The sequence below is a fragment of the Brachionichthys hirsutus genome, chromosome 22 (assembly GCF_040956055.1).
Source record: "Brachionichthys hirsutus isolate HB-005 chromosome 22, CSIRO-AGI_Bhir_v1, whole genome shotgun sequence".
NCBI classification, from domain to species: Eukaryota; Metazoa; Chordata; class Actinopteri; order Lophiiformes; family Brachionichthyidae; genus Brachionichthys; species Brachionichthys hirsutus.
The window spans coordinates 7,387,394-7,404,516 of record NC_090918.1 but is presented as its reverse complement, the minus strand read 5'-3'; the positions used below and the strand labels follow the sequence as shown (position 1 = coordinate 7,404,516).

General features: G+C 45.2%; 1 protein-coding gene across 1 annotated transcript in view; it reads right to left on the bottom strand.

The window, feature by feature from the left end:
* exoc4 (exocyst complex component 4) overlaps nt 1-11,930 on the bottom strand; it is a 51,552-nt gene extending 39,622 nt beyond the window's left edge. The window contains exons 1-4 of the mRNA XM_068755560.1: nt 11,883-11,930; nt 11,468-11,613; nt 11,156-11,244; nt 2,410-2,506 (exon numbers count right to left, since the gene is read on the bottom strand). Of these exons, the coding sequence (XP_068611661.1) occupies nt 2,410-2,506; nt 11,156-11,244; nt 11,468-11,613; nt 11,883-11,930 (380 nt within the window). The remainder of the gene's footprint in view (nt 1-2,409; nt 2,507-11,155; nt 11,245-11,467; nt 11,614-11,882) is intronic.
* Between the last annotated feature and the right edge of the window lie 5,193 nt (nt 11,931-17,123).

The window sequence follows — 17,123 nt, the reverse complement described above, 5'->3', positions numbered from 1 at the left end:
TGATATTGCAATGGCAGCAGCCTAACGAAGGTAGCCCAGACGTCCTTCTGCCTTGCCACATTCTCTAGGGGGGAGACATAATATTTCCATGACCGTGTGGGCTCGGCAATCCCTCCCAACATATTCTGGATCAGAAATACAAATGTGGAATTTGGTTCTCTTTTCACTCTTTCGTTGCACAGTGGATGGGGGGCGGGGGGGCGTTGCATTTCTGCAAATTTATATTCTGCTTGTTGAACAGGTGTTTGCTAAATCGATTATGCCATCTCGCATTACGGATAATGAGGGTTGTCATTGTTGACTCCATAATCCGGATTCCTGCGACGACACAAGAGCAAAAGCAAAGGAGCAGAACACTGACCGATTGTTGAAGGTTTTAATCTGGCACCGCGATAGGCTCTTAGATCTAACCGCATCGTTGTCACTGCTATCGATATACAACGTTTATCAGATGCGCTATCAAGGCTGCTTTATGGGCCCATCTTTGCACGTCTGACTTTCGTGGGCTTGCATTGGCTGCACAGTGAATATATTTCTTAATAACAAACACATCAGATGAACCAAGTATGGCCCTTCTTCATATGACATGTTATGACTTAATATGATAGATAAGCGTCATGCGCCAAGACAGCATGAGGCAAAATAGATAATATAAATCGGACAAGTAGGAGAGAATAAGAAGCTTAGCGATACTATTACGTCAGAATAAATTACAAATAGTGTGGAAAAGTCAAAGCTCTCCAAGCAAACAGATTTGTCGTTGTGTCGGCTCTTGACACGTTATAATCAGATTCCCTAAAATTAACTCCCTCCTGAGTCCTGGAAAACCTAAATTCATCCAAAGATAGCTGAACACATGCCCCGAAAAGTATACGTGGTTTAGGGGAGATATAGCAGGAACTATATCCCAACCATTAGGATGCTGTTGTCTCTGACTCCCATGCACAACGCACAGATTTCCAGTGCGGCAACTGTTTTTGTCATTAAAGCAGCCACGAGTTGCACGGCTGGCTGCAGGAGGTGTAGTGATCCATCAACGGCCTGCCAGAGCTTTGTCATTTGAAAGCCATATGTAACAAACACTGCTCCATTGGCCCTAGAAGTCTGGAGAAGGCATGGATGGCAAGACGTGGAGAAAGAAGACAGAGCCTCATGCTCGAGCCAGATTGGCGTGATTGATACGGACCATTACAAACAACACGGGGAGAGGCTGGCAGAAAGCTAGCAGGCGTTTGGTCATTTGTTCAGACAAAAGCTTGGCCGGACCCACGGAGAACAGGGGGGGGCAATGTCAGAATGGGTGTGCGTCAAAGGAAGACGGAAAATATGTAAGAGAGACAAACTAACAAATTGGTAAAGGGACGTAAATGCAAAGAGAACATCCTGCAGGGAAGGACATTAAAGCGTTCCTAATAAACGTTCACAGAGTATCTATCATCTGATAGCAGTCTTTTGTTTTGGTGTTTCTTTCATTAAAAAAAGCAATAATCAAACAAATAAAGTTACTGATAACTGTCTGGTTACTGACTGGCTGAGTTATAAAACTGTTAACCTACCAGGTTTATTCAAATTTAAGGGATACATGCAGCGTTTGCAGGAAAAACGTGCTTCATGATTTCAAAATTGCAGAAGTGTTCACCCATATAGGTAGGAAACTCTGTGTTTAATGGATCCTTGAAGGTAATGCATCACTGCCTGGAGGCCAATTCAATTAAACTGCTTCACCATTAGATTTACACTAGTCGCTTGGGAGTACATTGCTGTATAGGAAACTACCAGACATACAGAGCATTATTGCAAAGGCAACCCTCACAATGCTCCAATTTAATGGGAAATAAAGGCGAGGGGGCGGGAGCCGATCCCGATTCCTAGATGGCAACAACAAAATGTTTTGAGATGAAAGTGCAACGCATTGCGTCATATTTGATTTACGATTCCCTACTACGCATTAAAAAGCTCTAAATCGATAGACGGCCACTAAGAGGCCATGTAGCATAATTAGGTTATGTTTTACTGGTATTGAGTCACGTCCCGGCCGTCGTATATCTTGGGCTTCTTGTCCATGCCTCTCCCACTAACCAGCCTGACACCAGAGGGGCCTTTCACACACATGTACCTCTTAAAATTTATGAAATCAGCCTGTTCCATTAAAGACTCGCGGTCCTGTCGTTCATTAGCTAACTTCAATCTGAGCCCGTTGAGGCACATCAGAAGACATATGGTGTTAAAGAAGCACCATTGTAAAGTGCAATGTTGTTATCCACACAATGTCCAATGTAAGTAAAGTCTCACTTCACATTCCGGGACTCTAAGTTCCTTGTTCTTTTTGTGTTCCTTATAAACCTGAAAAACATGTTGAAACCAATATGCTTTCTTTGCTGGATATTAGTGTATCGCACATTTCTGTACCTGAGAAGAGGCTGAAAGATCACAGTGATGTTCCTGGCTCCCGGTTTACACACAAACTTCATTTCTCCACCTTCGATCAGGTTGTCGTCGGCACCGCCTGGAACAAAGGAGACGGAAGTCAAGCAAAATGTCAAGATAGGCGCCCGAGTATTGCTGCAGGATGACATTCAGAAGACTTCAGCTGGTTCTGAAGTTCTGCTTTTTGAAGAGGCACCAACCTGAGCTGGAGCCTGAAGGAGCATGTAACAGTCATGTTCCCCGATATTAGCCAATATGTTTTACAATCCAAAATCATACCGGGACGTTACAAACAATATAAATATTGAACTTTCGGTCCTAATTAACACATCGCTCAATCGGCGCATTTCTCCGACACGACTCCAAATGCGTCCCACAATGCTTAGACTCCTCCCGTACCCCACTGCGTCACCGTGTGGGTGAAACCCGGAGCCAACGGGGTTAATCAGAAAATCATTGCCATTCTCAGAAAGGAACGGGGAGGTGGGGGTGTTATCGGGGGAGAGGAAGAACACCGCAGCTCATTAACTCCACTCATCCTGAAGTAATCAATATAATTGATGGAGAAGAAATTTTGTCTTGTTGTCGATACAGCAAACTGTGAAGCAAAAACGACGGTCTGCTCACGACTGTGTTTGCATGTGGAAAGGTTAAGAAAGAATATCGTGCATGAATGCACGCCTGCTTTCATATGTGCTTTGCCTTGAAAGCAAAGGTTAGTGTTTTCGTCTGTGTGTCTATTCTGACAATCCAGAGATCTGTTTTCCACGAAGCCTCGCTGAGCTGTTGCCTTCGGTCTCCATGTCCACTACGTCTCTGCAAAGCTCCTGTGATAAAACATGAAAGACACACTTCGCCGTAACGCAAAAGCCTTTTCCGCTTTACCTGTGCAGTCGGCCTAGCGTCATATTCAAATGCATATCAACCCATTGCCCCCCCCCCCCCCCCCGTGCCGCCGCGGCATAATGTATTTCTAATGAAACAAGTTTCATTTGAAGCTCCGGAGGAAACGCTCTCTGTATCTACATTAAAATGACACGGAAGGCTTTCATTCCTTCAAAAACGTTCAAATCAAGGGTTTCTGATTCCGATCTGTCGCCATGAAATCCGTCTCCACGGTGAGCCCACATATGCGCATATACGCATCGCTAAGTGGAGACATGGATGAGGTCCAGTACACTCTTCTCTCTTTTTCCTCAGTCTCTCCATCCGTTCCTCCTTCCTTTGGTGCCAATTCAATTAAGACTCAATTACAGGCTCCTAAACAAAGCTGCTGCCAACACACTCTCTTGCCCCCCCCCCCCCCCCCCGCAGGTTTGTCTCTCCCTTTCATATTGATTGTCTGCTTAGAGAGAGCCAGCTAAACTTTTGTCTCATCGTCATCATCGACTTGCAAACGCTGAGGTCTCCGCGTGAATTCCATCGACATGTCGCAGACTCCGAAAAAAGTTAGATATAACTCTTGGAGCAGACAAGTGGCACTAACTGGCAACTGCACACACACACACACACACACACACACAACAACAAACCAAGGACCATGCATCGTGTTCCCAATGACAGTGACCAATTTAATTTCATGCTCTAAACATCTGCATCCGTGTCAGTCAGAGGAGCGAGGAAGAGACCCCATCGATCCATGGGGTCTGGAACCAGCTGCCACCAGGGCATAGCACCGATGAATATTAAACAGGTCTGCATTAATATGCATGGTGCTCCTCGGAGTTGTCTAGACGTGGCAGGGTGCCTCCAGTTTCAGGGTCAGAATGCCACAAAACTGCTGCCAGCCCTCTCCTCACATAGGTGCACACTTTGTTTTGGGCAAACCCGTGCGTGTGTGTTTGCACGTGTGCGCTCGGCTGTTTTGTTAGCGCTGTTTGGACAGGGCTCTGTGCATCCGGGGTCTCTTGGTGTGTGGTCTGATCTGGGATTAGTGGGAGGGGGTGGTGCCCGATGGGACGGCGATTGAAAGCTGCGAAGGAAGCAGCGACACATTCTAATGTGGCCAAAGCTTTCTCAAATCCCCCTTGAGGACCCCTGCTCAAGTTCACGAAACACACACACACACCTAAGCAGACGTGATGCAGAACTTTAATCCATCAAAACCTTTATGAAATGAAATACTTTTGGATTAGAGAAGTACGAGAAGACAGGTAAGGATATGTATATGATGCTCTGAACAAACAAACTCACAAACAGATGCTTGTGTTGTGCTTTTACTGACACGGGTAGCCCGGCTCAACTCGTACAGATTCCATATGCTCACACGGTGACACCCATCAGCCCCCCCCGGTGGTGCCTTCGCATGCTCTCCTCAGCCCACATGTAATCAAGTCAGCCAGTGACTTAGTGAAATTGCATTAGATACACTTTCCTGGGTTTGATGAGAAACGGTTTTGATCCTGTGATGAATTCCGGCCCCTGCCCCGGATTTAGGCACAGAAAAGAATGAACGTCTGGCGCCTTCTTTAACACGCCAGAGCGCCTCCGGAGACGCCGCGTCTCCTTATGCATTCGCAAGCGTGTCAGAGAGGGCGAGAGGGGGAAAGCCAAATAAAACGGGCAAAGAAACAGTCATAATCCCTCATTTGCAAAGTAAATTTGTGTCAGTGCAAAGAGAAGTCAGTGCAAATACTCGTAGTACAGTCTTTGACGGCGTATGTGTGTGCACGCATGTCCAACTTGACTTCATTTGTTTGCATAAAGAACTATTATTACCACTTATTAAGGACATTGCAGCGTTCTGATCTGTCATTTGCAGGCGGTGTGCCAAATTATTGTTGTGTCGATTGGAGAGAATCAAACTGCAATCACTCTGACCGGACAATTGGTGCAAGGTGCCCTATAATAGTAGAGTGAGGCAAAGCCTCTCCTTGATCGAGGTCTCGCTGCCGTTTGCCCGCACTGCATATTTCAATCTAAAATGTTCAAATAGAAATTGCCATATAGAATAATCAAATTTACAACCTGAATGGCCTTTTTGGTCTGTAGCTGTTGTGCTAGGAAAATGAGTTTGGGAGTCATCAATTTGGGAAATATTCTTCATTCACAACTGAGTATGTGTGTGTGTGTGTGTGCACACTTGTGAAAGAATCACAAAGACGGTGTGTTGCATTTTCACAGATGTGAAACCTGCTGATCTAATTAGAACGATTTCCCCTGTCAATAATGTACGACTCTCCGGTCAATTCCTGGCAGCCCGTTCCACTCAGACTGTCCCTCACATCTGATTGGGTCTTAACGAGAAGCCTTCTATTATTAAAATTAATTTGACGGGATGATATCTGCTGCTCCACCTTCCAGCAGAGCAAATTTACCCATCAGCAAAGAAAGAAAGCGGCATAAATAAGTAATAGCATAAATAAATTCAGGAGTAAATCGAGCTGGATTAATTATTAAAAAGTCTCACTCTGGCACACAATGTGGCTCTGCGGTCTTGGGTTTAATGAATGCACATCTGTCTGCGGTGGTGTGACAATACATACAAAATGTCCCGTCGGAGACGCAAAGAAAGGGAAAGGGAAATTATTTTAATTAAAAGGGAAAAATCCTTTGAACAGCTGGAAATGGCACCAGCAGAGATCTTCCTTGTAAAAACATTTGCTTCTCTTAATTGCAACTGTTTGACAAACCCTGACTGCTGAAAAATGTTTTTGTTTTTTTTTTGAATCAGTCAAAAAAAAAACAAGAATGATTTCTGAATGTGTGTGTGTGTGTGTGTGTGTGTTGTCTCTCCCTAAAGACAAGGAGAACTAACTGACCAGAAAAACACTCAACACGTTTGATTGGACCCAGCAGGAAATCAAGATAGCAACCCTCACGCACTCTGCTCCACCAGAACAACCTGTTGCATGCTGGGAAAGCAAGAGGCATGTGTCGTTTATTTGTCTGGCTACCGAATGCTGGCACTACGGTTGCCAAGGTCTTTTTGAGTGCCACATGTCCTTCCTGCCTCCTTCTCTCTTTCCCTTCCCTTTTTTCATTTGTTCATCCCTCCATCTCCCCCCCCCCCCCCCCCCCCCCCCAATCATCGGGTCTGAGATTAAAAGTAAACACACAGGTGACAGCCGAAGCTGCAAAGTGATGACAGGACCAATGTTGATTAAAATTAGCCTCGGGTTGAAAAAATACACCTGGCTCTTTTCCTCTGATTAAATGTCTGCGCTGTGTAAACTATTACAACCTTGGTCTGATTTCATTGTCCTCTGCATCCACCTGTCTGTCGGGGGGGGGGGGGGGGGGGGGTTCTCCCTGCCTGTTTTCCTCCACAACCTCCGTCTGTCACCTCAGCGAAGCGACAAACTTCACGTCATGTGAAAGAACAAGTTCCGCTTATTCTTTGTGAAATAAATCTGCGTGTAATACCATGGCATCAAATCCGCCATGGTTCGGTAAAACACAAACGTTTCGAAGGTCCACAAATATACGATGTGAAAACAAGTCCAAGACGGCAAATCTAATGTCGGTCTTTAAATGACACTTACCGATAATCACCTGCAATGTCTTTTCTATGATTATTATGCTCCTAACCCTCCAGGTTCCTAAACAGTAGTTTGTTGAAGTACTACTCAGTGAAATACTGACAATATTACCATGCGAGCCTAGACTGCAGTTTAAAAACTGTCTCCATGTTCCAGTCCAGCACCAGAGCTACTGTAATTCAATCACTGCTCCGACGGCAGACGAGAATCCGACAACTCAAATGTTGCATTTGTGTGTTTTGAATGATCGTGGGAGGAGAATCCCATCTTGAATGTTTTAACCCATTAACCTCAGAGAAATCTATCTACACTATCTATTGAACACGATGAGCCCGAGTGAATACGCGTATAAAATGCCCGTCTGCAAGCATTGTGAACACGCGTGTGTGTGCTCATGTTAGTTATTTATTTTGTACAATATTCAGAGCTGCTCCGCATTCGCTTTCATGCCGAACACAAATCAAGTCTTTTCTCAGTAATAGCCTGTCAGGAAACAGAGGCGCGTCGCAGCTGGAACAAAGCGTTTCACAAAGGTCTGGCACCGGAGTAAGAAAAGAAACACGTCACACACAGCGGGTCACATGTCATACAGTCGCAGCACGTCATACATGGCATGCGCAGCGTATATACGAGGGCCGTCATCGGTTCCTTTTCTGCACGACCCAGCTGTATGATAACCGTTAGCCCTAACAGCCGCTGAAGGAGGCTGTTATATTCTGTATCTATAAAAGACTATTAAATTGTTAATCCTACTTTTTATTGTTCTCCCCTTTGCTGCAGGATGAGTCAATAAAGGAAGCGTTGCCATCTTAAAGTTTAATGTGCCCGTAATCTGTATAAAATAGCAGTGTGTACTAAGTTTCTAAGAATTATTAGCAGACATCATTTTATGTCTGCTAATAATCATTTTCCTTTGTGTATTTGATGCCTATCAAAATCAATCGGGTGTAAATTTGGGAGCTAAAATCGAGAAGCATTTTTATTTTAATACACAGACGACAATTGATGTATCAATTAAAAAAAAAAGATCAACCCAGATCTATAGATTAGTTTTACTAGAACAGAGCACAATGGGGAGGAGAATGGGAATGCGTTTCTTACAGCGTTCCCCTGAGAAGCATGAGATTATTAATGACAGGTCTGTGGTGGGTCCCTGTGAACACACCACCGTGTGAACATTACTTTGACAGGATTTAATTTGTTCATTATCTCTTTTTTTTAATCTGTTATTGAGTCTTTCATGTTCAGTCACCGACGGATAAGAACACACACAAATCTATTAAAGTGTCAATCCCAGCGCAGCGGAAGAGAGGATGTAACTCCAGGAAAGAGGAGAGCGGGAACCATCGCATCTCGATGGAGCGCTCGCGAACTAGCAAGAAGACAAAGAAGGAGAAAAAAAAAAAGAGGCATGATTTTGGCTAAACAGGTGTCTGGGATCCCTGTAACATAATCCAAGAGTTTTTGTAGAATTTGGGTTTGATTGAACAGAAGAACTCAAAGGAAAGTTCTTTTTCCTGGAACGGATGCCCCAGAAATCGCACATCATTTGGAATTTGGAAAGACAGATCTTCTGCTACTTCCTGTTATTAACACACACACACACACACACGGATATCCACATAAACACACATTTGTGAACACATGGCTCTCAACATCTGCTGCCCCCTCCCCTGATACCCCCCACCTACCATCACCTCCATCCGTGGCTCCCACAAGACATTTTTCCATTTGCACCCTTTTTTCAAATCAAGCTTGACAAGGAACACCACTTCGAGTCAGTCTCAGCTGTCACTCTCATCTTCCTCTTCCTCCTCCTCCTCTTCCTCCTCCTCTCCCTTCTCAAGGGGACATGATGCTGTTATACATAAACAAGAAGGGCTTAATACAGCGCTGGCTTTTTTTTTTTCCCACCTCACACTGAGCCTGCGATATGAAGGGGTGGGCAGAGGAAAGCCGTTTGGAAGTAGATTGGACTCGGGCCTTTTTTGTTTTGCTGGACAGCCTGTGAATGAGGCCATTTGAATATCAAAAGAGAAACACGGAATGTGTGAAATAGATTTGGAACCAAGATGATTATGAATACATCACGAGTGCGGGAGGGGAGGTCAGAGGTGGCAGAGACTCGGGAATGGGAGTCTGAAGTGTGTGTGTGTGTGTTTACGTGAATATCCAGGGAAAGCATGCGGCGATTTCGTGTACGGCAGTCGCAGAAAGGCATGGGGGGGGGGGGGGTCACTTCAAACGTGCCCTGGGGCAAGGCAATATCGTTCGAAATGTATCGAGCAGCGGCGACACAAAGTAAGGTGTAAAATAAAGAAATACAAAGTGCAGCGCGGCAGTAGTTACTGGGATATATTCACACTTCACCTCTGAGATGACCACCGGGGCGCTCTGACTCATCCGCTGCTTCCACCACGCAATAGAAAGGCAATAGAAAGGCAATAAAAAGGCAGAGGGCGAGGATGTAAAAGTCTCCGGTCGGGAAAGATGCGGCGGAGCGCGATGGGAGTGGTAACAACATCCATAGCGGGAAATTTGTTCGTTTCATAATTTATTCATTGAGAATGTGATTGAATCTGGACGCCCTGTGATTTCTAAAGTAACCTCACAAACACAACAAACATTTTGACAAAGAGCGAATTCTCCTCTACACATGTGAACGCCGGCGCCCTCTCGCTGGCGGCCTCGCCGCATGCGTTCAGCGGGTGCGTTCCAGATGTGGCTGCATATGGAGGCGTAATAGAGTCTTTAGATGAGCCGTTGGATTAATTGAAGCATGCCAGACATGTTTCAGTAGGGAAGGCAAGCAATTAGGTCCCCCCCCCCCACTATTTCCATGTGTATGGGAGGCATGCGAATATGCGCCTGAGTGGCTGCGTGCATGTGGGTAATGATATATTACAGATCCTTACAAAGCTCGGGAGGCATACATTACAGATATTACAGATTAATTTCAGACCCATTAGAGATATGCGACTTTGGAGAGGTTGGAAAATTCATATCGCGGTTTACCCAAACATCACTGATGACCAAATGACCAGGGCGTGTACGGCGGTACATTTAAGAAACACAAAGTCCACGAAAAAATAAATACATAAAAAAACCTCCTGAAGTTCTGACTTGGTACTCTATTTAGAGCATGAGTGCTCTTCTTCTTCCTTTGTCAACGGCGGATAGCTGGATTTAAAGCAAACAATCAAAGTCTTATTTCCGAAGCTGCGTTCCCGAGTTAACAACGGCATCGACTTGAAGCAACTTGAGAAAAGAAAAGTTTCGGAAACTCCAAGTGGAGAGACGAAGAGACACGCATGACGAAGCTTTAAGTGCTGAGCAATCCCACAGCCAGGAGAACTCATCAATCCTGCTGCAAGTTTAATTTGGAGAGAGAGAGAGAGAGAGAGAGATCCCCTTCACAGTGACTCAATACATATCCCCCCCCCCCCCCCCCCCATCACAGCCGATTTATTTCACTTTCTAAATGCTTTCTTCCTCCTTCAATCTCTCTGCAGCCATTCAGGGCCCCCGGCCTGTGGGCTGGTGGCCGGCGCTACTACGCATTGTGACAGGTGAAATGAAAAGCCCACAGAAATGTCACCTTCTTATAAATGCTCAGAGACATTCAGCCAGATATACATGTATATATTATCTCCTTTTCTTTCTCAGGTACTGACAGGATGGAAGGAGAAAACAATAGCGAGCACTTCTCGCCATTGTCTGGATCCGACACTCTATTTTAACACAATAACGCCAATGAGTAGTTAGTGTGGATGGAAAAAAAACCCGAAAGGAATAGCAGCAGACAAGCAGCGCACTTCTGATTGAAACCTCAAGGTCAGAGGCAGAGGAACAGAGAGGGAAGGAGAGGGAGAGGGAGCAGTTGAATAGTTCAGACTCTCCAGGGTCTCGCTGTGCTGCTTCACTCAATGTGCTAGCTTGTGTGTGTGTGTGCGTGTGCGTGTGTGTGTGTGTGTGTGTGTGTGTGTGTGTGTGCGCCCGTGTCCCTGTGCTTTTCAAAGCTTCTTCCTTGAGGCAGATTCTGCGATGTCATCGTGCTCTCTCGCTCTTTTCATGCCTGTCCCGTCTCCCACTCCACATTCCTGTTGCCCACACAAGTGTAACCTCTTGACCCGCCTTCCCACCCCTACCACATTAAACCACCTCCACCTGTTGTATGTATCTGAACTTTGTCATATTGCCCCCCCCCCCCCCCATTCCCTAGTCCATCATTCTCTTCTCCTCCTCACCTTGTAATTCGCCGCTCTTGCTGTAGAGTTCTCGCCTCTGCTCTCTCAAGTAGGCACTCATGCTGATGGCATGGGAAGATGATTCAAACCTGCAAAAACATACAGAAGGATGAACAACCGGGAACAAAGACACAAAGACACCACACGCAACGCAAGGGAAGAAATGATTGAGATGAGCTGCAGCCGCTGAACATGAGATCTAACTTTAAGTACAGTTTTTAGCTCTTTTTAGACTTCTGTGCTCATGTATTATTTGATTTTTCTCATGCAGAGAGAAGCAGAGAAGCAGCGAAAGAAGCGCGTGAACCTTACTTGAAGAGCGACTGCTTCGCCCGCTGTGGTTTCTTCTTCGCAAAAAAGGCAGCAAACTCACTGCCGGTGCTGGCGTAGGAGAGTTGGGCCGACGGCTCTGTGGCGTTTCGACTGTTCTTCACATCCAGATACTCCATTAGCAAAACCTAAGCAACACACACACACACACACACATATTACCACAAGTCAAAAACAGCAGAGTCAAAGATTAGAGGTATCAGTAGGGTCCTGAAGTGAGGATCTCAGTGCAGCCTGGGTTCAATTCCCACTCGTGGCCTTTTGCGGTTTGTCATCAACCAGTCTTCTTGAATAAAGGGGAAACAAATAAAATCACAAACTATGACAACGCATCATCTATGAAGCCAATCCTAAAAGATATATAAATATCCAAACTTTAAGAAGCGAGGAGTTCCACTGGCACGCCATACATATTCGACTTCTCCATTTCCCCCGCATGATCCATGGTGAAATTCATCAATGTCTGATCGGGCTTCATGAAAATCTTATCAGCTTCTAACAATAGCTGAGGGCAGGAACATTGGAACTCTGGTCAGGCACAGAAAGTTAACTTCACTCTCTAACCCTATCCCTTTCATTTGCTCTCATTATTCAAGCGCTCTCATTCCCCTCGTTTCGATTTTCTATCAGTTTCTCTATCCACCTTTGCCCATCATGCCCTTTTTTTTTTGTCACCCATCTTCATTCCGCTCCCTCTCTATATATATATATATGTTCTAAAATAGCCTCTCATATCAAATAGCTTCATAATTTAGCAGGGCCATTGAGCCCATGTGCGTCTAATTCCGGAAACACCGTGCGAGTCGTTCCAGAATGGGACACGAGTAATGGCCGGGCAGACGGAGATCCATCCTGGACCGCGCTGCTCAATAGTGAGGTGGTTCCTTTATAATCCACAACCACCCAACCAAAAACAACTTAAAAAAAAAACCTGGCAACACCAGGTCCTCTTGTTGCAGCTAATTCTATCAGTGTATTAATGACTAACGATGAGTTGATGGACTGCCCCCCCCCCCCCCCCCCAAACCAGCTTGTGAGCCAATGCTCAAGCTGACCTAATGAAATGCCAGCAGTGGACTGATAAAGGGGCTCCGACTCTACTTAAATCGCATTAGCCCAAAGACAGATTGAACTTTGGAGGCAATTAACTGGATGGCTAAGACGGAGGGGAAGACAGAGGGAGAGAGGAATGGGAGGCAGAGGGTGACACAGAAGGAGGGAAAAGGGGGAGAAATCAAAGTTGAAAAAGCAAAAGAAGACGCTAAAGACAATGTATTTATGACATGCACTCCATTCCAAGTTCTGTCTTCACTCGCCAAACTCGTCGCCTTAAAAATCCTATTTTCCATGAAAATTGGTCAAATAAAATGTGTAGGGAAAGCGTTCGAGTTAGAGCCATTTCATAAGGTTATTGTTTAAGGTTCAGTGAAGTTTGTGAGATCAGACAACAGGAAATAATCAAAGACATTTGTTTCGGTTGATACAAAGATAATCTCTTCTACTATTCTACTATTACAGGATGAGAAAAGTGAATTCCCGGAAATGATGCGTGTCAAACACGCCGAGGCTCTCAACGACTTTGATTTGGCAATAAACTGGAAACACACTCAGGTCTTTCCCCACTTTTCCTTCTTTTTCTTAACTGTTCAGGATGAGAATCTGTCATTTAAACACCTCGTCTGAATGTCTCTCTCTCCTCATCTCCATAGTAGGTTAGTTCAGCGAGCTCCGACTCCGCCTTCCTCTACTAAAAGGTTCCAAAAGAGTTGATGGAGAAGGAAATGAGCCAACCGATTTCACACAAAAATCAATATTCAAGTGTGAATCTGTGAGATGCATTTTTTAAGTCCTCACGCGCGTGTGTGTGTGTGTGTGTGGGTGTAATTGAGGCACCACCCTGACAATCAGAACACAACCTCATTCCGCACTTGAGCGGCTCGGATCTCGGCTCGGGCTCGGATCATTCCGCGGGGCCAAATGCCGAGTTCTAAAAGGGAAGAGCTCCTGCCTTTGTGATTCATTACCGGCACTGCAGGCTTGATGTCACTCCGCCTGAGCTCGGAGAAAGTGTACTCTCATCCCCCGTCCGACCCATTAGGGCTCCAACAAGCAACAAATCAGAGCAATTAAGAGAACATCACTCCAAGCGTTGCAGGTGAGCCCCTTGCCAGTCAATAAAGTCAGCACTCGATTAGCTCAAATTAAGAAAAATACCACTTCATTTTCAGCCCTCCTTCCCGAGTCGTGTCTAAAGCGGCCGAGAGAACAATCTTGACAATTTGTGTCTCTCTCAAGGCTTTATTGAAATCAGTTGTACCCATATTAAATCCCAGTGCTGGCGTCTCGTCACGCGACGCATCGACTGGCATCTGGTTTGAAGTCGAAGCCTTCGAGTGTCCTTGGCTGCCAAGGGAAAGGCTTCTGTATTAATTGTATTTCCAGAAAGTTCATTCACAACAACTCCTCCAGCAGGAGCGAACGACCAGTAACCAGTGGCAGCTCCAAACATACAGTCGAAACATTTGAAGGCCACCCGTCGATGGAGGAATAAAAGCAGCGCCTGCATGTTCAATGACACTTATTCTACTTTTGTTCCATGTCCTTGCTCTGTCCTCGTGGCGCTAGACGCTCAACGCAGGATGCAGCCTTGGAAATAGAAAAGAAGCGATGCACATTCTGGCTCCTGATGCTTTTTTTTTCTCTCTCTCTCTTCATTGACCTTCCAGCCCTCAGGCCTCCCTCGCGATGAAATCTTTGTTTCATTGTATTATTACCTGATTTAAACCAGTACAAAGGAGGAAAAAGACAACAGTTCCCAGCAGTGAATATGTCACAAGGGCAAGAATCATCGCTGCGTTTTAACGGAGTGGCAAAATCAAAGACGAAGCGGATTGCAGGAAAATATGAGCTTCAGATGGGAGATTCAACTCTCCCTTAAATATGACGGCTCTTTGAAGCGAAGAAGAAATGAGACACGATTAAAATGTTGGACGGGAATAAGGTGACAAAGTTTGCGCTTCATGCCTAATTAAAAGAAAACGTCCTGTTCCGCTCCCTGGAAGTTAAATTCTACAGATTTTACCAGGTCTTATTATTGCAAAGATAAAATCCAGACTTTGTCTTGAATTTTCCGCAGCAATGAAATGACTCATTTTCAGGAGGAATGTTTAGATTAAGGTACGGGCACCACGCCACATGCCGTAACCCTTATAGGTCTAACGACCGTAGAAAATGTCCAAACACAAATGTTTGCCTTCTCTGGTGAAATCAATACCTTCCACGAGGCACATAGTCGCAATTTATCCACATTTTTTCTGAACGGCCGACTCAAGTAAAGAGAGGGAGCGCCTCATTAAAAAGATCATTTGCGCCCGGGTCACACACTCGGACACGCCAAGCGATCGCCCGGTCGCAAATCTTTGCATAATACGCAAGTGGCAAGCTAATTAACAGACGCGTGCACTTCAAAACAAAACGGCTGCCAAGGTCAAAGGGTGACGGGCATCAGCGGTGTGAGACACCGAGCACATTTACATGAAACAGTCCCTTTGGGTGGTCTTAACGTAGGATGCACAGAGTTTATGATTCGTGATCTTTCATGAACTACGACACCCGATTAGAAATATTTTGACTGAATTCTCATTAATGATTGAAAGGAAACTTGCAGATTTTTGTGGTTGGCGTCTAATAATGTTTCGACAACACTTCAATGCCAAAGAACGGCGCATGAATTCTGTCCGTCTTAACTGCTTGAGTCTATTTTTTTTTTTTTAAGGTGGGGGAACGCATTAAACATTTGTGGAAACACACAAAATCCTACCGCTGCGATTCCTTTGATAAAACGGGCTGCTTTGAAGAACAGAAGTGTTTCTCGTGGGGAAAGGAGAAATGAACAATCACAGATAGAGATAAGGAAGAAGAAAGCGATGCGGCGGTGTACACTTAGAAATGCTAATTTAATAATTGTGTGAACAATCGATAGACGGACTGAGTCACTGGGAAAAAAGTTTGCAAAGTGGCATTAAAGCCCCGCTTCCAGCATCCGTCTGCCCGTTGTGTTTTAAATCAATATATCCGCAGGTGAAACTAACAGCTGGCAGAAGCATCTCCAGCGTTTCTCAACATTCATTCAAACCATTACGTTGAATTTCAAAGGCTTATTTACCTCCTCTTCATTCTAAGTCTAGTCACAAACGAACCAAACTGTGTTTCCCCGCCGAGGCCTTGGATCCGGCTGTTTCCTTCTGCTGGTGTGTCTGCTGTGGAAAGGTCAACCTGGATTCCCCCACCTCCCAAAGAGGGGAGGAAAAGTAACACCTACCGGGAGGTTTCTGCTCAAGTCAAACGTGTGAACCGCCATAAGTAAGAGCTGCAAGAGAGTCAAATGGTCGTGTGTTGCTCACACCTTCAAATCAGTTATCAATTTGTAAATGAGCTCTTCAGGAGCATTACTGAACTCGTGCTTGAAGTCTCAATTTAAACTGAAAATCCTCGTGATAAGAGGCAAACAAAGCTGCCAAGGTGCCCGCCCAACGGGGGCGTCCAAAGACGTACAATAAAAACTGGCTCAGCATCAAATAAACTGGACTTGAGTCAGGGCGCCCAGCCGGCAGTAGAAATGAAATTCCTCTTATTGCTGATACGCTACTCTCTGAGACAGAGTGGGCTAAAACGAAGAGGGTGGGCGGGAGCTGTGAGAGAAAAGGAAAGCAAGACAAGATAATGAGATTAAGAAGGAAATTACAAGCAGCACAAGGGGTGCACAAACAGTATTGGGAAACCAAGGGTGTAATACAGAGGCAGTGGGGGAGAGGGGGAGAGGAAGAAGGAAAGAACAAACAAGAGACGAGGTGGGGGGGCTGAATCAAGGGCCCTCGTATGTACGATTGGTCAGGAAATAATAACACGAGTGAATGAATAAGAAAACCTCATTTCACGTAATGAGTATTCTAATCAAGAGATTACATTATCTCACATCGCAGACGGAGAGGAGACGCGGCCTCCCGGCAAACGGGAGCTGGCAGCGATCGTGTGCTGCGGAATGGCTCGATGCTGCGGCATCGCGGCGCATGCCGCTGCACAACGACACCCCGAAAACGACACGCATTCATAGAACTAAGCCTATTCTGTAAGTGTATTTACGCTTATGGGGAGGAAATACACTCCTTGATGCATAAAAAAAATAATAACATACTCACTGATCTCAGAATTCATTGACTTGTATATTTATTAATCTGTTCTGAGTAAAGACTGCCAAAGATTTCCCTCCAAGATTCACCGTAGGTGCTCATCCCCCTCAGCCAATCAGACACGAGCATGGAGGGAGAATCTGGTGTGAAAACGTGTCAGAGTGAATGATTCTCCCGATTCATGTACCGTTTATATCAGTGTTTGAAGAAGGACAGCTCGACGAGAAAGCAAATTTAAAAATGGTGCATTGCTAGAAAATGGTCTCCATTCAAAGCAGCACATGTAATATTATACTTCAAACAAGGTTTACTTCAGAGGCTACACAGTATTTTACTCAGGGGGATAATTTTATTATAATCTACTGCACAAACTTTGCCCGACGTTCCCCAACTTCCTCATTTAGATTTTTATTAATCATCCTTCTAACGGCCTTGTTTTTCACGTGTGT